The following is a 27,079-nucleotide window of genomic DNA, read 5'->3' on the forward strand; positions in this document are numbered from 1 at the left end:
AAACCTCCTCTGGTGCTTGATTCATGTTATATTTTGACCAAAGCACAGCACAGATGTTTCATTTAGACCACAGGGGGACTGTTTGAAAAGGTGGAGAAGGGGGAGAATATGTCACCTTCAAAATGAATGTCAGCCACTGCAAAGGGACCATGGTAAAATAAAAAACTACAAAACTCAATATAAAAAGGTATTTTATTTAAATTCAGTATGAAAACCAGACTTCAAAATAATTTCTCTTTTGATGCGCAATAAAAATAATGTTTTATAAATGCTTGACTGAATAAACTAATTGATCTAAATAGAGATTTTACACAAATGCTGATATTTAGATTGGATTGATGCATGTTTTGTACCACAGCAAAAAAATGTCTTCAGAGAAAGCGTGAGAACTTAGCTTTTCCTGTCGATGGAAAATCATTTCGAGACAGTCTCAGCACAGAGCTGAAGTTATACCACAGGTAAACAGGAAACATGCTCTAACCTCACCTGTAGCATGCTTACAGGAAATGTGGTTTAGCAGAACAGTTCCCACGTTTTCAGGTTCCCATACAAATACAGGCATTAAGTTAGGTGCATCATAAGCTGACTCAGTTTCTCAATAGCCAGTCAGACTATAAAAACCTGCTTAACTTTTCTCTGGTATTCCAAGGAATAGAACATAGACAAAACCTTTTCTGCATCAAAACTTTTTTATTTTTTTTATTTCATGAAGAAGTGTGAATTAAAACATGTGATAACTCGGAAGGGGTTTTAGTGTTTGCAGTTCTAAAAAGCAGTGTTTTTTTGTCTTGTGAGGAATAGAATTAGTGATAGATGGGGGGCAGGGGGTGGGGAAAGGCCTCCATTGAACAGTCTGACTGGTAATATATGCAGCCCCATTGTGGTGAATCAATGCACCGTACAATAATGGGGGCAAAGGAGGTGGGAGAGGCTGTAGGGGAGCCATGATGAGATGTCTTTTGCCTCATGGTGTAACCCCTCACCACCAAATGCACTCAAGAACAACCGTTGTTAGCCTAACTCTCAAGCAAAGTGCATCTACCATTCATATCTGGCTTGTTATTTTGCTTATACCAAAGAACTGGAAAGAGACAAAGGTCCAAGGGCAAGCCAATGTCAAGACTCAATAACTTTGTTTCACTGACAGGAATGCTGATACTGGGCTCCGTTACTGCTGCTAAGGATATGCTGTGAAAGTCTATGTATGGATGTACATGCATTGTGTTTTTAGTACCTGCTGGAAGTCAGGTGAGAACTTTTTTATTCTGTGAAATGTCTGAGTACATGTTTAAGCAGTTGTTTGTATGTTTGTGGTTTACTGGTTGATATGAAACAGTATGGTTTAGAATTCAAAACTGAATGTTTTCAAATATAACATCCTAACCAAAAAGGAAGAATGCACTAGTTTTTAAAGTTTAGTCTTATCCCAAAAATTGCTTGCACTTTTATTTAGTTAACATTACTGCTCTGTTAGGGGATCAAGTCGAGCTCCAGATAATATTATACGTGCAAGGCAAAATTTTCTTACAGGCTTTTACTTAAAGTGAACCGAAGTGCAAATAGTGAAAATAGAAATGTCCCCAAAAAGTGATTGAGTATTTGACACTTCTTCTGCAGGATGAATCTAAGTGCTCTCAGTTTAAGAGACAACGCCAATCAATTCAAAGTGATTTGCTAAATGGAGATGGTGGCTGAGGGGAGGGAGCAGTATTTTATAGGTCCCTCCCTTGGAAAAGCACAGACAATGAGAACAAAACCAAAGTATTGTATCTAAATAAGGAGGACAAGGAACAATAGTGTACGGAAATTGAGGAGTTTTTTTTTTTTTGAGGAGGACCAACAGATGACTGGCATAGACTGACTAATTTAACACAAAACATTTCTCAAAAATGGGACTTAATACGGGGACTTTTTGGATGGCATCTCCAATCATTAAAAGCTCTAGGTAATTCTTTTGTTTAAGTCTCTGCCAAATATTTGTTATTGTTTGAACTAAAATATTGTCAACATGACTTTCAGGGTGAAAAAGTTGCAACTTCACACAAAAAAGTGTAAAAAAGTGAAAATGATTGTCCAAAGCTGCTTAACCTGAGTGTAAATTAAAATCAAATAACAGATGTTTCTTAATATTACTGCCATAGATAATGATCACCTGCCCCTGAAGTCCCCTCAGCTCTACTTTTCATTTTGCACACAAAAAATTAAAATGTGATTCCTTGGCCACAACAGCAAAACAGCAACAAAGTAAAAAGCAAAAGAAAGTTGATATTCTTTGACCTACATTTCAGAGGTGTCTAGAAACACAACTCCAAATGATTGTTGTTGCTCTGTGTCACCTGTATGTGTTAATGTGTTAACAGTTGTTCAATTTAATGCAGGTAGGATGTGACCCACTACCCACATCCCATGGACATGATGACCCAGGGCAGAAGAAGAATTTGGGAAGGCACTGGGAGACAAGTGCACCGGTTTATTCTTGCCTATCTTCTCTTCCTGGCTTTACCATGCACTGGCTTCCTCCCCAACTTTTGGTCTAGAGTGTTAACGTTATCCTGGGACTCGCAAACCCATCAATACATCACTGAGCAGGCCATTCTCAATGTCACCATGGAGACTCTAAGAGACATAAAGAAACACCAAGAAAACCATGTAGAGAATCAGGTGAGCTGTTTGAAGCAGCCAAGTTTTTACTATACATTCAGGAGGCCATAAAATATTGATTTGCCTTGGTTGATATATTTAAAATATCTATATGTATTTTAAGATATCACTTAGTTATAGGTGGGACGGTATTGAGCCGCCTTTGGTGGTTCTGTTCAATTAATGTATAAAATAAAATGTCATGTCTGTTCACATACAACTTTGTTATATTTGAGCACAGAACTTCACTTCTTTTCAGTAATGGTTCTGTGTTCCTCCCAGACCAGACTGGGCCGAGGCTTCTGGAGAGCTGTGGGAGAGGTGGTGAAATCCAACGCAGCCATGGACTTCCTGAGCTCCACCAGGGCGGACCCAGTGTACCACTTTGATTCAGAGCACGTGGACAGCGCCATTGTGATGTTACGGCAGTTCTGGGCCAAGACTCTGCTCTCAGTGAGGGCCAAACAATACCAAAGTGCTCGTCACAGCTTGGGCCAGCTATTTCACTCCCTGCAGGTACAGTACACGGTGGCACTATTATACAAATACATTAGAAAAAGAACACAATATAAATGTGATATACAGTAACTAGGGCTGTCTGCATTAGTTAATCAGGATTAATTAAGACCTGAAATTAATGCAATCATTTTTTAGCGCCATTAGCAACAGCTGACAAGTCACAACTAATATCCATCTAATATTACATCAAACATTTCACTTTTTTATTGTTCCTTTAAGCTCTTTCCATTTAGTTTTGGATCCATAACTAGTGTTGTACTCAAATTGGTCTTGGTCTCAAGTCCGGTCTCGAGACGACGTTTTAATGGTCTTTGTCTCGTCTTGGAATCGAAAGTGTTTTTATTCAGTCTTGTCTCGGTTTTGGAGTCGGCAGACTCCGGATATCAAATGAAGACCGCCACCACTGTCAGGCTATTTTTCCTTGTCATTACTTTGATTCGAAGGAAAACGGCCCCTTTTCTAAAAGAACAAATAACTTTAACTCATTCATAACTTGACTTTTAATACCAGTTATGGCTGCAGCCTTCACAGTGTTACAGTCTAACTGAGTTAAACACCTACTGCACACAAGATGATGATTTGTCTGTGATATTTATGGTCTTGGTCTTGGTCTTGTCTTGTCTTGGTCTCGGAACACTACAACACTATAGATAACAAGTTAATGTCATACCCTTCAATCTTACTTTATTTCAAAATAAATGCAGAGTTGAATTCAAACAGCAAGTAAAGAACTCTCAGCTTAAGACAGTTCAAAAATTCTAAATAAATCCTAACTTCGCATTTTAATTTTTAAATGTAAAATAAAGGTATTTTAAACGTGCGATTAAAAATTAAATCAACCACAAATAAATATTAAAATTAAGAGACTTAAATTAAGTGATTAAAAAAAAATTGTCCTTTGACAGCCTTAGATATAACCAAAACCCACAATGTTAATCTTAAAAAAATATAGTACTCTGCTAACAGAACTTAAGCCTTAAGCTTTTTATGACTATATCGAGAGATCCCAAAATCGTATTATTTCAAACAGTTTATGAAGAGTCAGAATATTAAGGGATGAGAACAGCAGTGAGTAAAGACATATAGATTGTAGTTATGGGTCTTCTGTTGGAGCATTATTCCTGTCAATGTTTTATGACAAAAGTAACCATGCTATGCTTTTCTAAACTTCTTTTATGCCAGGACTTCTACAGTCACAGTAACTGGGTTGAGATGGGCAAGCAGTTCATTTACCTCCACCTTCTGCAGCCAGAGGAGCCTGCCATCCCTGTGGCTAATGGTAATCAATATATTCACCACTGATTATTGAGTTACAAGAATGAGAGATGAATTTATTAATCATTTGGGCATGAAACCACTTTATGATAGACTGAGCCAGATACAGGTTGAGTATCATTATGCACACCTTCACTAAAATGTGTCAGCCAATAGTTTAAGTAGTACTTACTGGGCCTGTTGCATTCTTGGTGTTCCCATGTTTTAAAAATAATATGACATGTGTGAAAGGTTCACAGACCCTCCCATGTACCTGTGCTTAAGATGTTTTTTTTTTTCTGGCTTGCTATTGATGGATGTTAAACTGACAAGCTATAATAACATAAATACATCATAGCTCTTTGACATTTACCAATGCCTTTTGGATTGTCCTCTCACTTGTAGCAGAAACAACATATTGTTCTCTGGACCAAAATATAGTTAATACAGATGGGCACCTTGAAAAGGTATTAAACCATTTACAATATGCTACTTTACCTAAGGGTACCAAAATGGCTAGAGCCCTCCAGTCAATAAAGCCTGTTTAATGAAGGGTAACACAGCAACAAGTAGCGACTCAATTTCCTTTTTTTTTTTTTTTTTCAATTTCCATTTTTAAAGTCTTAGCCAGCAGATGGCCTGTAGGCATCAATTTCCATACCAGCAGTCTAATGTAACCTCATCTAAATGTGAATGTTACAGCGACGTGTCACCTGTTGGTTTTGGGAAATCTACATTGAACATGCTTTTGTTAGGTGTTTTCTGTTAAAGAGAATGTGGACCTAAATGCAGGCAAACAGGAAAGGCACGTTGACTTGAGACTGAACTAACCAAATAAAAGGTCAGTCATTTTTCATTGGAAAGACAGCTAGAACAAAGGTCCACATGCATGTTACTGGGAACAGAAGGGAACTCCATTCTATACAACCACACCTAGTAACATGTACAATATAAAAAGACACAAGTATTTACACAGTTATACCATGTGGATGATAATAAAAAATGGAAAGCTGGTGTGCAGGGAGACAGCCGACCAGGTGACAACAGAGATGCTTTTTGTATAAATTATCTACAGAATATATCATCAAACAAATCAGTCTCGTATCTCTGGATAAATAGGGTAACATTTGTAATGATCATTTTCACTTCAGAGAGAAAAAGAAATCAAGCATGTATAATGCTTAATAAATTAAAAATGTAAGTCTTAAGATTTGGCTTTCATGAATAGTCAATTAATTATTCAGCTGACAGGTCAATTGGCAATAAATGATAATAATAATAATAAATATCATAATGATATTATCATTTAATTGTTTCAGCCATTTCTCAGCAGAAATGCCACACATTCCCTGGTCTACAGCCCAACTTCTCAAACTGCTGTTTTAATAGATATGACAGTGTATTGAAAACCTTAAGCTTTAGGACAGTTAATCAGACATCACTGGGGCGAACGCTAAGGATTTAATGATTTTTACCTTTTACTATACCCAACATATGAGGGCCTAGGTAAATGTTGTGTAGTTTCTCCGGCGCTCATTATATTAAACATGTGAACTGATTATGGAATTAAAGGCCTTTAATTCCATAATCATACCAAAGGTAACACCAGTTTGCAAGTATTTACTGTATCTTTCAAGATACGGTTCGCTTGTGCAGTAATGATTTGTAGCTTTTCATTGCCTTAACCCTCTTTCCTTATATCTACAGGCAACACTCCTACCTGTATGGAGTGCTTCAGTATAACCTGTCGAGGTAACCTTCTGCCCAGACTCACAGAAACACAGCAAGATTCTCAGCTGCTCACCACTGGCTACTTCAGCACCTTCCCCAAAAAGCCTCAGGGTGTGTCATTACAACTTCAACTCCAACAGCTGCAAAAAGACACTTGAATAAAGTGTATTTTCTTACATATAACGTCTGAATGGCTTTTTACTTTTTTAAAGGCTTTATATGAGATTTTTTGATCCAGTAGATGTCGCCCTTGAGCACCAGCATGAAACCAAAACAACTCACGCTGCATTGTTGTGTTAGCATGCTAATGCTAGCGATCTTTATTATGCTCGTATCTTCACACTGCATGTAAATTTACCTGAAATGAGCGTGATCTAGAAACACAGTTAAGCAGTGAGTACAGTATGTTATTCTTCTTTTCTCTAGTCCCTCAATTAAACAACTTTTATACACGAGGGGAGGAGTCAGTCAGCCGGCCGTCCGGGCGATGTAAACAAAGTGAAGATAGGACTCTGAAAACTCTGAAAACATCACAGACAGTGGGACTCGGGTGTTACACCCATTGTAGACAGTCATGACTCACAGAGTTATTTTCAGAGGATATACTTGATTTCTATTACATTTAAGTGTGAAAAATCACATATAAAGACTTTAAACTCACTTTTCACAGGCAAATGCAGTCATGGAGGAATATTGGATAGTAGCCGCTATATGGGGGCCAAAGGGGGCATCAACAAGGACAGCACCTCACCTATCTTCTCCCCTCACCATTTCCTCCATGTGGAAGCTGCCACTTTAGCTACTGAGGCTACTCTGAGTGTCCTGAGAGACCTCAGAGACACTGTGGGACACAACACCTTCCTAAGGTAAGTTTGAACTGCTGTTTATTTTTTGTTGCAGTATTTTCGTCAGAGGAAGAAAAAGTGGGCTCCACAGTGGGTTTTGCAAATAACACTATTTATGACAAAAATATCTTCAGCTTTTGAGTAAGTAAATATTAGTAAATATGTCCTTTGACAGGCTCTTCAGTGTGAAGCAGGTTCCTGCATTGGTATTTGTCATGGACACCACGGGAAGTATGTTTGAGGAGATAACTGCTGCTCGCCTACGGGTTCATTCTATCATCCAGAGCCGCACCCGCAGCACTGAACATCCTGGCACTTTTCTCCTTGTGCCTTTCCATGACCCAGGTGATGGTCTAAGTCAGAAATTCCCTGTCTAGTGGATAGAGCTTGAAAGGTCTGCCATCAGAGCTGGAAACTATCTCTGTTGACTTTGAAACACTTCAGCAAAACACTGACGACTTATCGTGCTATAATCCTTGATTACTTCCCTCCTTTACCTCTTTTCTTTTAACTACAATAGATGTTGTTGCTATTGTCAAATAGTGTTTCATACATTTAGATTAATAGTAAAATGTACTTTATAGTGATTGACATAAACTTAGGGCCTGGCCTAAATCCATGGTAAGTAAGATGCACAGATGATTGAAGTAAAACTTTTATAAAACTTTTCTCATCTCATCTAATCAGGAAGAACTTTGTTGAATCACAATTACTTGACTTGAACCCCATCCAACAAACTATTACAGATAACACTCTGACTATGAAATTAAATTCAACAAATCAAACGTGTCTAAACTGTTTGTGTTCACTTTGCTTTTGCCATGAAGTAGATCTTAAAGAAATATTCTCCTTTAAAAAATGCTAGCCTATCTCTGAACAATGGTAAGATTACAGTCACTCTGCACCTACCCAACACTTTAAAAAACTAAAAAACATGACTTTTTGAAATGTGTTGTCTCTGGATTTTTGTATAGACTAAACAGATGTGATACAATATATTACTAAGTAAGTGTTAGAGGTATAATTGTTTTTTAGAACAATTGTGCAAAGCTAGGCCAACTATTTGCACCTGTCTTCAGTCTTTAAGCTGAGCTAAGCTAAACTAAGCTTAATTTAGCTAAAATAAGATAAACTAAGCTAAGCTACATTAGATACCATATTGTCATGGTGGTGTAAGCTTTTTTTTATTCAACTCTCAGCAAACTGCTGAAATATTTTGATAGGCATTGTGAAATTCAGCTTAGTAGTCAAGGTTAGCGTTACATTTTAGTTTAATGGTTATTATTCATATTTGATCGATCTGCTGATAGTTCTGCTCACAAAGTCATAAGTCTTTGTAAACCATCTAACTTTTCTATCTACTGCGTTGTGCCAGGGTTTGGACCAGTCTTTGAGACTGATGATCCAGACCAGTTTATGACTTTTATGGAGAACCTGATGGCACTGGGAGGAGGTGATGAACCAGAGATGTGCTTCTCTGCTGTTCAGGTAAATGAGGTGCAGTCCGTTTCTAACACTGTGATCAGAGTATGAGAATTTCAAATAACATGTAGCAACTAATTACCCATCCTGCTGTCTGTTTTCAGCTGGCTCTCACTCATAGTCCACCGTTGTCAGAGATATTTGTATTCACTGATGCTTCCCCTAAAGACGCCCACTTGTTTGATGCGGTAAAGGCCCTCGCACTGGAGAAACAGAGCAAGGTAGGTTTCGATTATCAAAGAGGATTAACCTCAAATAGAGTTACATAAATCTCTATATTGCACAAATGCAGTTTAAATGTAGGCCTGAATGTTTCTTTTTAAGATGATCAGTAGACTCTGCTGATGCCATTTAAAGAAATCCAGATGTTCTCAAAACACAGTCATGACTATCTGGGATATGAAGACACATTCTCCAGCGATGCTTTTTCTGAAATTAACATAATACACACCCTGCTCGTGTCTGTCTAATCTTACAGCTAGGGGATTGAAGTAAAAAAGTTTGTTCTAGTATATTTTCGTAGCATGTGCCTCATGTTTAGGCTGTTTTTTTGCCACAGGTTACATTCCTGCTTACTGAGGACCCCAACTCCTCAAAAGAGAGTAGAGGACGGAGGAAGAGGAGGAGGAGGAGGATGAGCAGGGAACTTCTGTCTCCTGATCGTTTTTCTCTCTACTCTTCCCTGTCCTATCTGTCAGGAGGACTGACAATATTCACCACCAACTCTGACATCCACAAAGTGTCTGCCATAGTGGAGGATAACACAGCTGCTGACAAGGTTTGGCAAGTCTTACACTCTTCACTTGTCTGTTTGCACCAACTGCTAGTTGAAATGTCTATTTCATAGCTGCTAAATGCTTCACAAAAAGGAACTAATAGGAAGGGAATGGGTCTTTAAAACTTAGGGTCTGCATGGTTTAGTGGTTTAATCATTTGAGTCCTTATACAAGATGACATGTGACCAGTTTTTAGTAGTTTGTTATCAGACACTTTAAATCTCTTTGAGGTCAAAACATTTTTTCCGTCCTCCCAGGTGACCCTCCTTCATGTGGAAAGTGACCAAGAGCTGATGTCCTCCCATTCCTTCAGAGTGGACAACTCAGTAAAAAACATCACACTGCATGTCACTGGCAGTCTAACTGAATGTATTCTCACCAGTCCATCAGGTAATCAGGGACAGTCATATTCATTTACAAGCTGTTGATGACAGCTATATCCAGGCATCATGTTGTTTTTTAGTTCTTGGAACTACTGTCTTTGAACAGCTCTCAGTACGTGTCCATACATTTCACTGCCACTGCTATTCTTTGCATTCAAGTTATTCACGTTTACATCATCCTTCCTTTGCCAGACCAAATCCAGTCTTTGTTGAGAGAGCAGAGACCTCTGGCCGAGTTGCAGCATTTTGAGGGTCTTTACCGTATCACCCTGCTTTCTCCTATACAACCAGGCCTGTGGAAACTGCAAGCCAAGAGTGATGGACACCTTACATTTAATGTAATAGGTAAAGAGGGAACCTGTGTATGACACTCAGCAAGTTCACTAAGAGGTTATGACCAGTGCATTAGTCATTGCGGAACTCCATTTGTCTTTTTTTTCTGTAGGTGACAGCAGTTTAGATTTCCTTTATTACTTTGCCACCGTAACCAATGAGACACATCCAGGTCTGGCCAGAATGGAGGGCAGTCCAGTGGCTGGTAAGTCATTGGTATTTTGGTATTTCACTGATATTGCATTGGTGATGTGTTAATCATAAAATCATTCGCTTTCCTGTCACTTTGCAAAACCGACTGTTTCCTTGTTTTCACAGGTGTCGCTGCATTCCTGGTGCTGGCAGTGATAGGTGTCGCTCCAGATGAGGAGATGTCTTTCAGTCATGTGATGCTGCTGGGAGCTGACGGGGAGAACATCCAGCAGGTGAAGCTGAACTCCTCCTCCTCTTCATCATTGTTCTCTGTGGAGGAGCTGGTGGGATGGGTGGAGTCTGTCCCCAGAGTTCCCTTCAGTGTTCGACTGCTGGGCCAAGACAGGAAAGGAAACAAGCTGGAGCGTGTTTCCACAGAGATGATCCATCCAACTCATGTTCAGATACAGGTAGTTCTTCTGCATAGCAGGACGTGAATTTAATAATGTGAATTCTGTTTGTCAGAAAATATGCCTATTAGCTCATAAAATGTTTGAAATGTTTATTAGTGATGTACAAAAAAAGAGGATGTAATTATTGAACAACTTATATTGAAAATAAAACTTTATAAACTTTAAGTGATAGGTGCTTGTTAAAGAGACTTTTATTTGCAAATTATCCACTCTGGGAGGCTTAACAGGCTTAATGAGAAGCTATGCTATTGTCTAAAACAGGTCTTAAAATTGACAAAAATCAATGTTTGCTGCTTCTTTATCAGTCGTAATAGAGCACCAGCACAGCTATCTTCTGATTATGCTCAATTTTTCCACATGAGGCAAACTCATCACTTGTTTTTTAACTACATTCCATATAACTAAGATGATCTTGCCTCATGTAATGTCATTATTTATTGTACCTCACTGCTGCTGTCATAGTGTGTGTGTCTCTGTCTCCTCAGGTGCTTTCAGTCCCCTGTCTAGTACCTGGTCACAGCACAATGGTGGACTTTGATGTCCTGAACCATGGCCCAGCCCGACTCTTCAGTCTGACTGGTGATGATGACTACGGCTATTTTCAAAAGAAAGGACATCACAGGTAGAGCTGAATGAACAGCAACATTTTTATCATGCCATTTTATGTCATATTTGTCTTCAATTGGCAATCATTTGCCGTATGATTGCAGTATCATAGAGAAACATTTCTCTTTTTTAAATGTTAAGTTTCTCTCCCTCAGGTTCCATGTTGCAGAGCAAGGCTCTTTCCATGGTCAGGTGGCACTCCACACTCCTGCCACAGCTCAGGCAGGAGCTACTGTCACCCTTACACTTACTGTCCGTGCGCATGACTCTCCAGACTTAAACTATGCAGTGTCCTACTTGACTGTGGTCCCACCGGTGAGCAAGACTCCCCTGTTCTATTTTGATTTGTGTTTGCGTGATAGATCAGAATCAGGATCAGAATCAGAATCAGAATCAGGGTTTATTGCCAAGTACATTTAAACATACAAGGAATTTGACTTGGTGTATTGGTGCTAAACAATTAACAAGGAAATAAAGCAGAACTAGCAACAACTTAAATAATACAGTATAAGAAGCTATTACAATATATAAAATAAAATAAAAAAATGTAAAATATAAAAAATAAAAAACACAAGATGTACAAAAGGTGTAATGTAGGAGCTGTGCAGTGGACCAGATCAGATCAGATTATTCATTATTATGAAATGGTTGTTTATGTTGTTGTTGTATAGGACTGACATCCTTACTCTTTCACTTGTAGGACGCTGACACATCCCCACCATCCTGTTCTGCAGCACAGGTATTGTCTACCTGTCCTGACATATGCAGTCAGTCCAACTGGAGTATGTCTCTGGTTGTGTCCGACAGGGGGCGCTCTGGCCTCGCAGCCCTCCAGCTAAAGAAGGGTGAAGGCATTCTAACTTTATTTCAAAACCCCCCACCTAGTGAGGATGGCACGGGTGAGGCAAAGCCCGGCTCAGACCAGCAACAGGCAGACAAGAACAAAACAACCAGTGGAGGCCACCAGCACCACCACCACAAGGCAAGATTAGAGAAAGGGGAGCCCACTTTGAATCTATCTGAATGGGCTCTGGGCTCGTCTCAGCCACTGTGGGTGAGGTACACGTCAAGCTGCTGCTCTGCTCAGGCAGAGTTTCTGATCTGGGACACAGCTGGAAACATGAGACGTTGCCATCTAACATCTGGTCAGCAGAGACAACAAAGAGACGTGAGCACAGACATTAGCAGTGCTGGACAGAAAACTCTCACAGGGGTCTTGTTCTTGTTCTTTGGTCTACTCTTTTGTGTACTTTAGGTTGATGGGATGACAAACTATTTGCATGTCAAATTAATTTTTGTGTTGTTACTGGACCCAGCAGCTTCCCAAATAGCAACACATACACTTGTTATTGTTCATTGGGTAGTTGACACTTTAACTTTTTAAAGATGGTGCACTGAATAAAGTATTAATCATGTATTTTTCATACGACAGCTTGAGATATTTTCAGATACAACTTGTGAATGTCAGACATCACATAGAACACATACAGTGGGTACAGAAAGTATTCAGACCCCTTTACATTGTTCACTCTTTGTTTCATTGCAGCCATTTGCTAAAATCAAAAAAGTTCATTTTATTTCTCATTAATGTACACTCAGCACCCCATCTTGACAGAAAAAAAAACAGAAATGTAGAAATTTTTGCAAATTTATTAAAAAAGAAAAACTGAAATATCACATGGTCATAAGTATTCAGACCCTTGGCTCAGTATTGAGTAGAAGCATCCTTTTGAGCTAGTACAGCCATGAGTCTTCTTGGGAATGATGCAACAAGTTTTTCACACCTGGATTTGGGGATCCTCTGCCATTCTTCCTTGCAGATCCTCTCCAGTTCTGTCAGGTTGGATGATGAACGTTGGTGGACAGCCATTTTCAGGTCTCTCCAGAGATGCTCAATTGGGTTTAGGTCAGGGCTCTGGCTGGGCCAGTCAAGAATGGTCACAGAGTTGTTCCGAAGCCACTCCTTTGTTATTTTAGCTGTGTGCTTAGGGTCATTGTCTTGTTGGAAGGTGAACCTTCGGCCCAGTCTGAGGTCCTGAGCACTCTGGAAGAGGTTTTCTTCCAGGATATCTCTGTACTTGGCCGCATTCATCTTTCCTTCAATTGCAACCAGTCGTCCTGTCCCTGCAGCTGAAAAACACCCCCATAGCATGATGCTGCCACCACCATGTTTCACTGTTGGGATTGTATTGGGCAGGTGATGAGCAGTGCCTGGTTTTCTCCACACATACCGCTTAGAATTAAAGCCAAAAAGTTCAATCTTGGTCTCATCAGACCAGAGAATCTTCTTTCTCATAGTCTGGGAGTCCTTCATGTGTTTTTTGGCAAACTCTATGTGGGCTTTCATATGTCTTGCACTGAGGAGAGGCTTCCGTCGGGCCACTCTGCCATAAAGCCCCGACTGGTGGAGGGCTGCAGTGATAGTTGACTTTGTGGAACTTTCTCCCATCTCCCTACTGCATCTCTGGAGCTCAGCCACAGTGATCTTTGGGTTCTTCTTTACCTCTCTCACCAAGGCTCTTCTCCCACGATTGCTCAGTTTGGCTGGACGGCCAGGTCTAGGAAGAGTTCTGGTCGTCCCAAACTTCTTCCATTTAAGGATTATGGAGGCCACTGTGCTCTTAGGAACCTTGAGTGCTGCAGAAATTCTTTTGTGACCTTGGCCAGATCTGTGCCTTGCCACAATGCTGTCTCTGAGCTCCTTGGGCAGTTCCTTCGACCTCATGATTCTCATTTGCTCTGACGTGCACTGTGAGCTGTAAGGTCTTATATAGACAGGTGTGTGCCTTTCCTAATCAAGTCCAATCCGTTTAATTAAACACAGCTGGACTCCAATGAAGGAGCAGAACCATCTCAAGGATGATCAGAAGAAATGGACAGCATGTGAGTTAAATATGAGTGTCACAGCAAAGGGTCTGAATACTTATGACCATGTGATATTTCAGTTTTTCTTTTTTAATAAATTTTCAAAAATTTCTACATTTTGTTTTTTTTTCTGTCAAGATGGGGTGCTGAGTGTACATTAATGAGAAATAAAATGAACTTTTTTGATTTTAGCAAATGGCTGCAATGAAACAAAGAGTGAAAAATGTAAAGGGGTCTGAATACTTTCCGTACCCACTGTAGCTGCCATGGAGTGAATCATTTGGACACTACTTTCTCCAGCAGGAAAACTGTAGAAACTGCTGCAAAATGTAGTAATGATGGCAACTGATTTAAATAGCATTAGATGCCGCATGTGACCAAGCACAGTGTGACAATTTCTTGAGATAACATTTGCTATGAATTGTTGCTATACAAATAACATTGATTGATTGGTTGGTTGATTGTTTGATTGAGTGATTCAATCAATCAATCAATCAATTTTTATTTGTATAGCGTCAACTCATAACAAGTGTTATCTCGAGACACTTTACAAGAAGCAGGTAAAATACCTTACTCGTTGTCTGTTAACATTACAAAAGAGCAGGTAAAAAGACCTTACTCATCGTTATGTTACAAAAAGCAGGTAAAAGATCTTACTTATTGTTATGTTACAAAGATCCGGCATATCCATCATGAGCACTTTAGCAAAGCAGCAAAAGTTACAGTGGTAAGAAAAAACTGTCTTATTAAAAGGCAGAAATCTTCAGCTGGATCCCCGACTCATGAAGAAACAGTCTTCACAGGACTAGACTGTGCCGGGCTTGGAAAGGAATAGGGGGAGAGATGGGATAAGATGCAGGAAGAGGGATAGGGAGCAAGGGGGTGGGGGGAGGTAGACCGTCCATCAGCAATCCGGTGGGGAGGGGGTAGTGGTGGGGTGGGGGTTGTTCTGGCAAGCCGCCAACCGACGATCTTGAGGAGCCTAAGAGAGCTCAAGAGCTCCCAGGAAAGTAGGTGGTTAGTGACTGAGATTTATAGATAGATACATGCAGTAATATGATGTACTGTATATGCACAGAGAGAGAGAGAGAGAGAGAGAGAGAGAGAGAGAGAGAGAGAGAGAGAGAGAGGAGCTCAGGTTGCCAGTTCCCCCGGTAGTCTAAGCCTATAGCAGCAAATTGATTGATTGATTGATTGATTGATTGATTGAGTGATTGGTTGATTGATTGATTGATTGATTGATTGATTGATTGATTGATTGATTGATTGATTGGTTGGTTGGTTGGTTGGTTGATTGATTGATTGATTGATTGATTGATTGATTGTTAAGGTGGAAGACAGGTCGGGGAGCCAGCCGTTAAGAATCCAAACAGTCTCAGACTCAATAAACATGTGACACCACAGAGCCGATGCAGAGAAAAGCCAAACAGCCCAGAAAGAAACAGACAGGAAAAGATTTATCTAGGTATCAACATGGACCTCTCTGCTCTTTATGGTTCTTTTTTAGGCCAGATAAATGTGGGTTTAGCAGGATCCATACACAGTCTTTGACATGGTGTTTACTGTCTAATGGTAGCTGCTTGATATAGGAAGTGTTAAAATGAACAGACAAGAAGTCTACAACAATGCACTTGAATAGTTTTGTAAATTAATAATGAGGTAAATAAAAAATGTATTTTTTATTATTTACCAGTAATAATGTGGAGTAAAGTAACTTTACATTTAAAATCAGTCGTTTGTTTAGAGAATTCAACAGAATATCTGGAGATAATTTACACTTCCACTGATAATTGATTAACTAGTCGGGGAGCTGCTCATTACATGACACAGAAGAAGTGGTGAATATAAAAGCAGAGAAAACTTGAACACAAAGGGATTTAAGGTACATATGGTCCAGACGGAGCATTTGGATATGTTGGATAAAAAATGTGTCAAAAAAGACAAGTACGTGGAGGTGGAGGAGAGAGGACACTGGGGGAAGAAGGTGGAGTTTCTACTGGCTGTGGCGGGTAATGTTGTCGGACTAGGCAATGTTTGGAGGTTTCCCTACCTATGCTACAAAAATGGAGGGGGTAAGCAAACAAGATGCAGCCTTATTGATACCCTAAGTCTGTGCTTGGTATGCAGTGTTTTGTAAATTTCATATTTTAGGTGCATTCCTGGTGCCATATCTGGTATTTGTGGTGACCTGTGGTGTACCTCTGTTCCTGCTGGAGACGACCATGGGTCAGTACACCCAGGAGGGAGGCATCACCTGCTGGAGGAAGCTTTGCCCTCTAGCAGAAGGTAAAATGTTCAGGACCTAACAGGAGCAAAGCAAGGCTGAATATTATTTACAGTACAAAACACAGAAAACTGATTAATTGAAAAAAACAAAACATTTCTGATTGGCCTCTTTACTGCTGTTGGTTATTTAATTTTAGGTTGTCAAAGTCAGAGGGATTTTGTGTGGCAGTAACTCATTAACATTCTGAAACTGACTGGAGCAAAGACAAACCTAAACACAAATAATGAAAAACACATTTTCCATCCACGTCATTCATCAAGGTAAACATTGACAAAAGTAACAGCTAAATGACCTCTGTGACCTTCACTCCAAAGTAAGATGAATATTTTTTTTAAAGGGTCATTGGACATGTTTCAGTTGTGATACCCAATTTAAATTAAAATCCACATATTTTATATATAAAATATCTTAGGGTGTACTACTTTTAATATGAAAAGAAGTTGTATAAAGTCTTTTTAGACACACCATGAGACCCGTTACACCGAATGACCACAAGTACATCACTGACAATGGTTCATCGTAAGGTGTATGTTACTAAACTATGGCTGGTCAGGTGATGTCACATGATTCAGTATTTGATCAGGCTGAAGAATACAAGTCTGAAATTAGACCAAAAATAAAATAAAATAATACAAGAAAAGCTGATAATTGTTTGAATGAAGGTTTTTTGTAATGTTTGTAAGTACCAAAGAACAATTATCTGGGCCCACAGGTATTGGCTATGGTGGGCAGCTGATTCTCTTATACAGCTGTATGACCTACATCATTATTCTGTCCTGGGCTTTGCTCTTCCTGGTGTTCTCCTTCAGCTCCCAGCTGCCCTGGGCCAGCTGCAACAACTATTGGAACACAGGTTGGATACATTCACACACAGGAAGGTTGACTTAACAAAATACTAACAATTGAGTGATGTTATGACAGCTGATTCCCTTCCTGTACATTTCTATAAAGTTAAGTTCTGTCATCAGAAAACATCATCAGGCTCACTTTGTAGTTGATTATTAAAAGTTTTTTCTGATTAATTTCAATGTCAACAATATGCAAAAGCTTTTGGTAAAAAACTCCTTTTCATTTATTCCCATATTATTAGAATTGTTAATTCTCTGTATCCTTTCAGATGCCTGTGTAGACTTTTCAACACGTAATAACACCTTTGAATGGACCAACCAGACAAACACAACCTCTGCTGCAACAGAGTTCTGGGAGTATGTCTGTAGATTTACAAATGAAGCCTGACATTTATTTTAAATTTGCAAAAAATGTGTCCCACTTACTTCTGATAAATCATTTCTGCACATGTCTTTGAACTTGTAGAAGACGAGTGCTTGCCATTTCAGGAGGGATTGAGGAGATAGGCAGCATCAGGTGGGAGGTGCTGGTGTGCCTAATTGTAATGTGGATCACTTGTTACTTTTGTATCTGGAAAGGGGTCAAGTCCACCGGAAAGGTACTTATATTATCCCTTATGTCATTATGTGCACAATATATTTCTAAATCCTTGAACAGTTGTTTTTCTTATAGGTGGTATATTTTACTGCTACATTCCCTTATGCCATGTTGTTGATCCTTTTGATCCGTGGGCTCTCTCTTCCCGGGGCTCTACAAGGGGTCTTATTTTATCTCCTGCCTGAACCCTCACGGCTCACAGACCCTCAGGTAGGAGCTTTACATACTGTAACAGTGTACCCGATGGCAGTAACGTCAGTGTGTAAATGTGTGTGAATGGTATTAATTAATACTGATACATAGCATGGTGCACTTTACACAGCAGCCTCTGTGAATTGGTGGTTGTGACATGTAGTGTAAAAGTGGGTCAGAAGAGTAAAAGAAAGTGCTGTATAAGTACACTTCCATTGACAATACTCCGTGGTGCTTTTTTAAAAAACAGGTTTGGATGGAGGCTGGAGCTCAGATTTTCTTTTCATATAGCGTGGGTGTGGGCTCCTTAACTGTCCTGGGCAGCTACAACCCCTACAAAAACAACTGCTATAAGTGAGTATTTGTCAAGGTGTGGTTATTCTTAGCAGGATTGTTTCAGTAACTTTTCTGACACATAACGGCATATAAGTAAAAAAAATAAAATAAATAAATCATAAGTAAATAATTTGTTCCATGTTTTTCAGAGACTGTCTGTGGCTGTGTTTACTGAACAGTGTAACCAGTGTAGTAGCAGGGTTTGCAGTCTTCTCCGTGCTGGGATTCATGGCTCACGAGCAGGGTGTTCCAATCAGTGAAGTGGCCGAGTCAGGTGCTGTAAACCACCTAAGATTCTATGATGCAATTTTTCATCATGGCACTATGCCATCTTGCATGTTGCTGTGGTTACATCATGTATACACTGTATTAGATGTTCCAGTGGTTGATTTTGTACTTGATTTTGTACTTGAAGTGTAAATGGTTGTCCTTCTACAATTCATTGATTTAACATGTTCTGGCTCTTATGTCCAACACTTGGTTACAATTTTACTTCTCCAGACAAAATAAATAGACAGACTGGCTTTTTCACTCATCAACATCTGGATAAATATTTTTACCTTTACTTTTCCAAGTAAAGTTTATTGTGATGTTGTGTTCCAGGTCCAGGCTTGGCATTCATTGCATACCCTCAGGCTGTAGCCATGATGCCTCTGCCCCAATTGTGGTCCGTATGTTTCTTTGTCATGTTCATTCTATTGGGCCTCGACACACAAGTAAGATGGAAATGAACTTTTTATTTTATTTATTTTTTTAATGATCTTATTTACAGTTGGATAATGTATTTATTTGGCCCTGTCCTTTCTGTACAGTTTGTTGTCATGGAGGTGGTGATGACATCCATCATAGACATGTTTCCCACTGTAATGCGCAGGGCAGGCAGACGAGAGCTTTTCCTTCTCTTCTTCTGCCTCATATGTTTCTTCTCTCAGCTTGTCATGATTACTGAGGTCAGTGTTCACTGTTATGTTTATATTTATTATCCATCATCGGAGAGTATTTCTGCTCAAATATTAACAATTCATGAATCATAATTTTGTTTTATTATTCCAACAATGTGGAAAAAGTGTCAGGAATAGGTTCTATATAACTTATGATTACATCCAAATTAAAATGAATAATCTATTGCCAAATAAACATCCCTGCTGTTGTCTCCAGGGAGGGATGTATGTGTTCCAGATATTTGACTACTATGCCTGTAACGGAGCCTGCATCCTCTTTCTCTGTGTGTTTGAAACCCTGGCACTGGGATGGATATTTGGTATGTATTTTAGGATGTTATAAAAGTGGAACTCTGGCAATACTATGTTAGACTTACAAAGGCTGAGGTATCTTAACTTTGAAGTAAAAGATCCACAAACACTTGACTGTATATATTTACCATAATGCATCAGTAGTATTGTGAGTTAGTATGTAACATATTCATTACATGTATTGAACTGGTAAACATCTATGTCTTACTCCAAAGCTCCACTTTGTAACACTGGCTTGGTGTTATAATTTGGTAGGCTCAGAAGAGCAGCAGCATCCTGTTCTCAAATGACAAACATGGAGCATCTTGTCCTAAAGGTTTCATTAATAAGGAAATAGGATACTTCCTTGTGTAGTCGGTAAAAACAGTTATATACAAAGAAAGATTTATTTATTGTCTGATGTGGACATCATATACCCTTCATCTGACCTTATCTACAACAAAGGAGCTGAGCAGATGTACAGGATCATAAAGGACATGACCGGGGTGCATGCCAATCCATTCTTTAAAGTCTGCTGGCTTTACCTCACACCTCTGGTCTCTTTGGTAAGACTTAACTCCTTACTGTAAGTGTTCATGCTGATAACATCTTACTAAAAGGAATCTCTCTTCCTTTTGTCTTCTCAGGGCTCTTTTATAGCTTCATTAGTTTGGCACCAGCCTTTGACGTTCAATCGCTGGTACGTGTACCCCACCTGGGCCTACGTGTTTGGCTGGATAACGGCCCTCTCCTCCATTCTTCTTGTGCCCGGATGGGCGCTTTATAAACTGTTAACTGGGACTGGAAACCTCTATCAGGTAGGACAACTTGATTACCGTAATTATTTATTCAAGAAATGGCATGTAGATGTCAGATAGAGAGCAGGAAGAGACTGAACAGACTGGTCAGGAGGGCCAGTTCTGTCTTGGACTGTCCTCTGGACAGAGGAGGTGGGTGAGAGGAGGATGTTAGTGAAGCTGACATCCATCATGGACAACCCCTCTCACCCCCTGCATGACACTGTGGGGGCCCTGAGCAGCTCCTTTTAATAAGAACTGTCCTCTGTCTTTCCACAAGTGAAAGTGTTTATAGTATATGCCTAGTATTATTTTATCTCTATTGTATTTTTCTTGCTTTATTTAATTAATGTAAATATGTTTGTTTTATAACTTTTTGCTATTTTGCTAATTATACTCATGTTTTTGAGCTGTTGTAACAAAAACATTTCCCTCAATGGGGGATCAATAAAGTTTATCTTTATCTTTAGATATATACTGTAAAGGCAGTAAGTCAAAATGCCATTTTAATATCATCTTAAAATGATGCAGTAGTCTGACTGTGGACAGAATCCTCAAATCAATTACTATAATTGACTATAATTTTACTACATATATAAAATCAAATGAAAACTAAAGCATATGATTTGAATGGAAAAAAATGAATGAAAAAGATTTTATCATCATAGTCATGTATCCTAATACTCTTGAAGAAACGGAGAAAACAATGCCTCAAGCTTCCTATAGACATTTTAAACCAAAAAGATTCTAGGAACAAGACATCAGTCCCATCCAACTTAGAAGTTGATTTCAAGTTTTCTAGATTATAAGAATTTTCATGATGATGGTGAAATTAGTCAGTTTAAAGGTGTGAAATGTTTAGCTTCATTTTTTAAAATACCTCACAGCGACACAACATTCTCCTTACTTTGAGCCTTAAAAAGTTGCCAGAATCTAACTGTTATCTGTCATTGTTTCTGCTAGTGGTTGCTGACATTGCTGTTTTGCTATACTGTAACAATGCAAAAGAAACATTGTATGCAACAATAGTGATAAGTACGGAGCCCCTGAAGTCCCAAAAAGTAAAAAAAAAACAATCTTGTGCGCACAAGATAATTATAATTATCTCAAAAGTTAATTTGGAATGAATTTGCCTCAGCAAATAGTTGAGTTCAGCCTTATGCAGATAACTCAACATAACTGAAATGTTATAACATATACCGTAGAATATTATAAAAAATATTTTTTTGCTTTAACACACTGCAGGTTAACAAAATGTAACGTTTTAACAGTTATCTTTAAATATTACCTGACATAAATAGAAACACTGAATTCCTAACCCTTTAATCAAGGGTTACAGATTTAGGGTACTTAGAAAAATGAAAAAACTCTGTTCACATGTTTGTATGTGTTCATGTTAATAAAGTAAGTTACAATACTATTCTATTACTCAAAGAAAACGGGTGCTTTGAAAAGTATTTGATTGAAGTGCTTAGGCAAACCTTACTTATTGACACTCATATCCATAGCCTAATAGGCTAAGTACTATCTTGTGTGCACAAGTTAATATCTTGTGGACACAAGATATTAACTTGTGCACACAATATATATATATATATTATATTTTATATAGTCCTTTCGGGACTTCTGTGGCTCTGGAGAGAAGGTCATTGTACACAAAAAATATTTAGTAAATCAATGACAATTAATTAACATTACTCTCTTTTTTTTCAGCGCCTCCTTTATTTGTGCCGACCTCTACCAGACTACTCACTGAGCGAAGAGGGAAGCTGAGCTTCAGCACATCGGAGGAGAAGATCAGCAGGAGTTTGATGTCAGTTGATAAGGAACAGTTCTTCATCCTGAGATTTTTTAAACTGCTCTTTTGTCTCCATTAACTTAGAGACTCAGCTCTGAGCAGACTGATTGAGAAATTACTTTTTTTTTTTTTAAGTCTAAAACCCAAGGATATATCCTCTGTTTGATTGAAGTACTGGTTTATAATGGACAGTGTTCTTGTAATGAATCATCACAGGTGTGATGTCACAGGGTGTGATGATTAAAAAAGATCAAACTGTGACATAAAAACTTACACATCCATAAGTTTTAGTTTTTTAAGTTGATACTCTTTTTAGACACATTTTAATTACTCTCAGATGACTAATTTAAAACTAAGTATTTCTTATCAATTAGCTGGACATTTACACTTGTTAACTTAAAATAGTTAGATGAAAAATGCTGTTGAAATTTCAAATGTTTCCCTTATTATACAGTGAAAAAACACTAAGAGCATCTGGAACTTGTGCATGGTTAAATGTTACAGCATGTCCATGTCAAATAAACAAACAAATACACTCAGAAAAATATCACAATGAACTTAAACCGAAGCCCATTGTGACCTCTATAGTTCTGTCATGTTGTTCAAATACACACAGCAGCTGACAAATGCCCACATAAACATGTAGCCTGTGACAGCTAACCTTTTACTGCTCATTAGAACACAAACATGTTTGAGAGGCAAAAAAGGTGAAGGACAAACGGACACTGTAGAAAATTAGAGTTTTGCAGCATACATAAATGCATTTGTTTCTTTACATTTTTAAAAACAGGAACATTGAATTAGATGTGTCTGAATGTTTTCACATGTTTGAGGAGAACAGCCAACAACACAGCCAGAAGGTGGCGCTGCTGTTGCAGACCTGAATGCAAAGCCTACAGGCAGGAACCAGTGGGGTGTACAGAATGAACATCTGAAACCAGTAATGTTGCAGCAGACACTTTATTTTACATTAAAATTTAGAAATTGATAGACAGCCCACATACTTTTTTAGACTGACAAGACAAGGACATATTAATACACTTCAAATATTTTCAAAAACCAGCTGCAAGATAAGATCATAAAACAGGTTTGCCACTAAGTTAAATTACTTGCATGCACAATGCATACAACTCTTTGTCAAACAATGTTTGGCATCAAATCTGTCACACTTCTTCCTCACCCATTTCATTGGTTACTCCTTAGGATCAATTGCAAATTATAATACAGTCTTAGAATCTCAACTGCACATGTCAGGCAGACCGGGGTCATTCTTTAACCCCGGGTGTCTGCTGACCTGCATGGTCTCTGGGGAGGAGAATTTAATAAAAGTTGCACAGGTCTCTCGGGTATGAGCTTTGGCTGCAGCACTGGCCAAAACGTGCATGATCCTCAGGAGGACGGTCTCACTAAAAAACACAAACAGGTATCAACTAGACGTACAGGATGAATGTTGAACGTTGAATCTCATGTATTAGGATCATGGCACAAAAGGAATTCTTTCGTAAGGGCAAAGTAGGTTAAGGAGAGTGCTTATCCAGAGTCTCACACACACCTGCCTACATGGACACTGGAGGCAAGACACCAGGCAGCTTCCCCTTCAGGTGTCAGGGGCTCCTGCAGAACTTGGCGGGACAAACACAGGGCCGCTCCTGCCAGCTGCACTGGAAGAAACGTCACACATTGCCCCTCCAGGAGAGACAGCTCCAGCAGATAACGGGCCATCCACACCACCTGAAAGCACAGTTGACACTTCAGATCTAAAACTGGAAAATAATCTCATTATTTTGTGCAGCTAACACAATTTATATCCAAGACCTTTGCACTGCAGCGAGCAACAGCGGCAAGTAGGACGAGGAAATACTGAGGGGAACAGTAGGCCAAATCAAATTTCAGCCCGCAGAGGACTTTGCGCTCCATTCGCAGCAGCTGATGCTTAGTGTAAGTGTGGTCCATCAAGTAGCACAAAGCTGACACCTGGAGAGCATGCACAGTGAAAGACGAAAGAGTCAGGCACATCAGTCTTTTGTTAAACCAGAGAAGACATTATTAGATATTTGGAGTAACTTGTTAGTAAAAACAAAAACAGTGATTAATTAAGTCAACATTTCATATAAAGAGACTGGGTCAGTGTACCTCAGGCAGAAGGCACTCCTCCTTTTTTGCAGAAACAAAAAGGCAAACCATGCCCAGCAGCTGCAGATTGGATGTAGTCACCTTAATCAGACGCAGGGAGCGGTTGAGGAGATGAATGGACAGATAGAGGGTCTCTTCTTGAAAATGCATCATCTCCTGGTGGGAAATAAACAAAGTGTGTGAAAATTGGAAACAGACCTATTTTTACTGAGAAAAAAAGGGTTTGCTCACCAAGATCAGAAGAGTGATACTCTGCAACCAAGATACAACTTGCAGCTTAAGATAGTCATTAAGTCATCAGAAAATAGAACTGTGTTAGGAAGTTACTACAACTGGTGAAGAAATAGTATAACATGTAACCCTGAATAATACTAACATGTACAGAAAGCCCCAAGAGATATAATATTTTAACTATAAAGAGGTGAAGGTCTGCTACATTTAGACAAAGCCAGCATACTTTTTTTTGTGTAACTATCAGCAAACCAGCAGCTCAGCATTTAGCACAGAAATGAACATGTTCTGTTTTTGTTATTAAGAAACTCTGAATACACAGGGCGACTTACATGAACTTGAATGAGCCAATCTATCAGAACAGCACGAGTGGCGTCAGTGAAATGCCGGGGCAGGTCAGTGTTGGTTAATGAGTTTTGCGTTTGTGTTCTCTGCAGAGTAACAAAAAGAACATAAAGGCACAAAAATATGAAGGCAAAACAGACTGTGCCTATCTTCAATGGTGGCTTCTGTCAATGTGTCAGACTACCACACATTAATCTGTTAGGTGACCTTTGTTTATCTCACCATCATGTCTAAAAACATGTCCCAGGCGTATGTATGGTCCCGTATGTGGTCCAGCTTCTCCAGTGCCAGCTCCACCTCGTGGCGCAGCAGGCTGGGCACCAGTGCCTGAAGGCTGTGAAGACTCTGCAGACCAAGAGGGGGAAGAAGCACAGGCTCCTCCATACAAGCATCTGCTACACAAAACAACACATGTGGGTTTTTAATATTCACTGGATACCAAAATATACAATATCAGAAGAAACAGGTCCATTATACAGACACACACTTTGTTTGAGACTGGTGTGAAGTTTAAAAATTCAGGTGTTCAACTCTACCTTCTGAGTGACTGTCTTCATGGAAGCCCAGGAGGATGCCTTCACTTGTTTGTGTTGATAACCTTCTTTCCTGTAAACAGACAACACATAACTAAATGGTGCAACATGCAGTTTGCAACTTGGGTTTTTTTTATTTTATTTTATGTGTTTTCTCTGCTGTGTCTTGGGATATAAAGGTAAATATCTCATGCGATCCTGATTTTACTCTTGAAAAGTGTAACTGAGTTAAATGTTATCTTATTACTTTCGTTGATAAAAACTTGTAAGTATGACTGATGGAAAGCATGAAAGTAATAAAAATAATTATATATATTTAAAAAAAGAAACAGGGTTTGTTGTTTTCAGGACTAAAAAAATCTAACAAACGCTTTGAAGCTAAGAAGTTTACAGTGATTACAGCATTAGCATATTAAGGTTTCAGCAAGATTACAGATAGCCTTTAAACATTCGTACTGCAAAATACCAAAGAGTATTTTTGTGAAATACTGAAAGGATTAATATTGTGAGAAATAAGTTAAATCAAGAGCGAGAAAAAGAAGGAGACAAGCAGCACAGAAGGCATACCCATCTGTGTTCCGTCTCCATTTTGACAGGGGCCATCCTGGATTCCTCCACTTCAACAGGCTGCCAGCGGTCTATGGGCCCACAGGCGTTAGCCCACGTTCTTAACGGGGCTCGCCTTTCGTCCGCCTGCAGGGGAAACGGATTCTTTATCTAAAACTGATGGGATCCTAGACACTTAAAATGTCATGCCTTCCCCCTTTTTTTTTTTCAAAACACACTAAATAAAATCGAGGCACCTTGGCTGCAGTTCATACTTTAGTAAATTCCACAAACCTCTCGAGTTCACTAACGCTAGTCCTGCCAGAGTCTAATCAGGGACTCCCTGACACACCTGGGGTCAAAGCAGGTGAAGGCAATTGTTCTAACCTGGCCTGTTTCAGCAATGGATTCTTATTTAATTAAGGTCAACTAGGGAACAGTGTGATTGGCAGGCTCAATGTTTAATTAATTTGGTCGTTTTTTCTCTAAAAAATTGCTCAGGAAAAACTTTTTTCCGTGGCCATAATTTTTGAAACAAAAAACCAACCAAAGGATTCATGAGGGGAAATGTTTGAAAGAGGTAACAATTAGTATTTTCTGACGATTGGAAGAGCCCCTATTAACTTTTGATCTAACAGGTGGTGTTCACCTTCTTGTGTAAGTCCAGCAGGGGCTTGGAGTCGCAGAAACCGGTCCTGGCCATAGTTACAGCCGGAGACAGTGTTCCCGTGCCGGGCCGCTGCAGCTACTTATCCACTGGTGTCGGCGGAGGCCTGGAGCTCAGAGCAACCACGCTGCTGTGACAGCCAGCGGCTCATATAGACAACCCAGTCCCACTGATTGGGACTTCCTGTCGACGTTTGAAAAAATAAACTTCGTTTTGATTCATGAGAAAAAAACACAACAGAAAAACGTTTATTTTAGGCTACCCATTTAATTTTTACATTCAGAATTTTAATCTGATTTAGGCCATGCTTCCTGAAACATTTCGTGGACTATCAAACACATTTTGATCTAAGGCTAGTCTATAGCCTACTTTTCATTGGTGTGAATGCGACTGTCTCTTCATAGGTCAAAGTAGGCTATCTAGACCAGTGGTTCTCAACTGGTGGGTCGGGACCCAAAAGTCGGTCGAGGAGCCATTTTCATTGGGTCTTGGAAAAA

The 27,079-nt window shown here is 39.3% G+C and overlaps 3 protein-coding genes across 6 annotated transcripts; 2 read left to right on the forward strand and 1 right to left on the reverse strand.

Annotated features, from left to right (window-relative positions):
* Window positions 1–839: 839 nt before the first annotated feature.
* Window positions 840–12,600, forward strand: vwa7 (von Willebrand factor A domain containing 7). 3 transcript variants are annotated; one of them, XM_061045844.1, is made up of 17 exons: window positions 840–1,248; window positions 2,383–2,661; window positions 2,923–3,156; window positions 4,342–4,438; window positions 6,121–6,255; window positions 6,815–7,010; window positions 7,165–7,334; window positions 8,365–8,477; window positions 8,576–8,692; window positions 9,031–9,249; window positions 9,505–9,637; window positions 9,823–9,975; window positions 10,076–10,168; window positions 10,282–10,565; window positions 11,054–11,190; window positions 11,330–11,489; window positions 11,875–12,600. In XM_061045844.1, exons 1-17 carry the CDS (start codon window positions 1,201–1,203, stop codon window positions 12,427–12,429), a joined length of 3,123 nt encoding a protein of 1,040 aa, XP_060901827.1. In that variant the 5' UTR covers window positions 840–1,200; the 3' UTR covers window positions 12,430–12,600. The 3 variants fall into 3 exon arrangements, with proteins under 3 accessions (XP_060901827.1, XP_060901829.1, XP_060901830.1); XM_061045846.1 differs by having other exon boundaries at window positions 841–1,248; window positions 2,379–2,661; XM_061045847.1 differs by lacking the exon at window positions 840–1,248 and having other exon boundaries at window positions 2,552–2,661; window positions 2,900–3,156.
* A 2,811-nt stretch (window positions 12,601–15,411) lies between these two features.
* LOC132980001 (sodium- and chloride-dependent GABA transporter 2-like) lies at window positions 15,412–22,700 on the forward strand. Its single transcript, XM_061045848.1, has 15 exons — window positions 15,412–16,111; window positions 16,191–16,325; window positions 17,039–17,179; window positions 17,444–17,531; window positions 17,641–17,773; window positions 17,848–17,982; window positions 18,215–18,318; window positions 18,450–18,574; window positions 18,904–19,016; window positions 19,113–19,250; window positions 19,459–19,561; window positions 19,998–20,098; window positions 20,180–20,350; window positions 22,043–22,122; window positions 22,153–22,700. The coding sequence occupies exons 1-14, from the start codon at window positions 15,928–15,930 to the stop codon at window positions 22,100–22,102; spliced, it is 1,731 nt and encodes a 576-aa protein (XP_060901831.1). The 5' UTR covers window positions 15,412–15,927; the 3' UTR covers window positions 22,103–22,122; window positions 22,153–22,700.
* A 370-nt stretch (window positions 22,701–23,070) lies between these two features.
* Window positions 23,071–26,757, reverse strand: ccnp (cyclin P). 2 transcript variants are annotated; one of them, XM_061045850.1, is made up of 9 exons: window positions 26,565–26,757; window positions 25,937–26,062; window positions 25,373–25,442; window positions 25,059–25,228; window positions 24,824–24,922; window positions 24,261–24,416; window positions 23,943–24,101; window positions 23,680–23,858; window positions 23,071–23,533 (listed from the first exon to the last, which is right to left on the reverse strand). In XM_061045850.1, exons 1-9 carry the CDS (start codon window positions 26,616–26,618, stop codon window positions 23,365–23,367), a joined length of 1,182 nt encoding a protein of 393 aa, XP_060901833.1. In that variant the 5' UTR covers window positions 26,619–26,757; the 3' UTR covers window positions 23,071–23,364. The 2 variants fall into 2 exon arrangements, with proteins under 2 accessions (XP_060901833.1, XP_060901832.1); XM_061045849.1 differs by having other exon boundaries at window positions 25,059–25,231.
* Between the last annotated feature and the right edge of the window lie 322 nt (window positions 26,758–27,079).

The sequence above is a fragment of the Labrus mixtus genome, chromosome 9 (assembly GCF_963584025.1).
Source record: "Labrus mixtus chromosome 9, fLabMix1.1, whole genome shotgun sequence".
In the NCBI taxonomy this organism is placed as follows: Eukaryota; Metazoa; Chordata; class Actinopteri; order Labriformes; family Labridae; genus Labrus; species Labrus mixtus.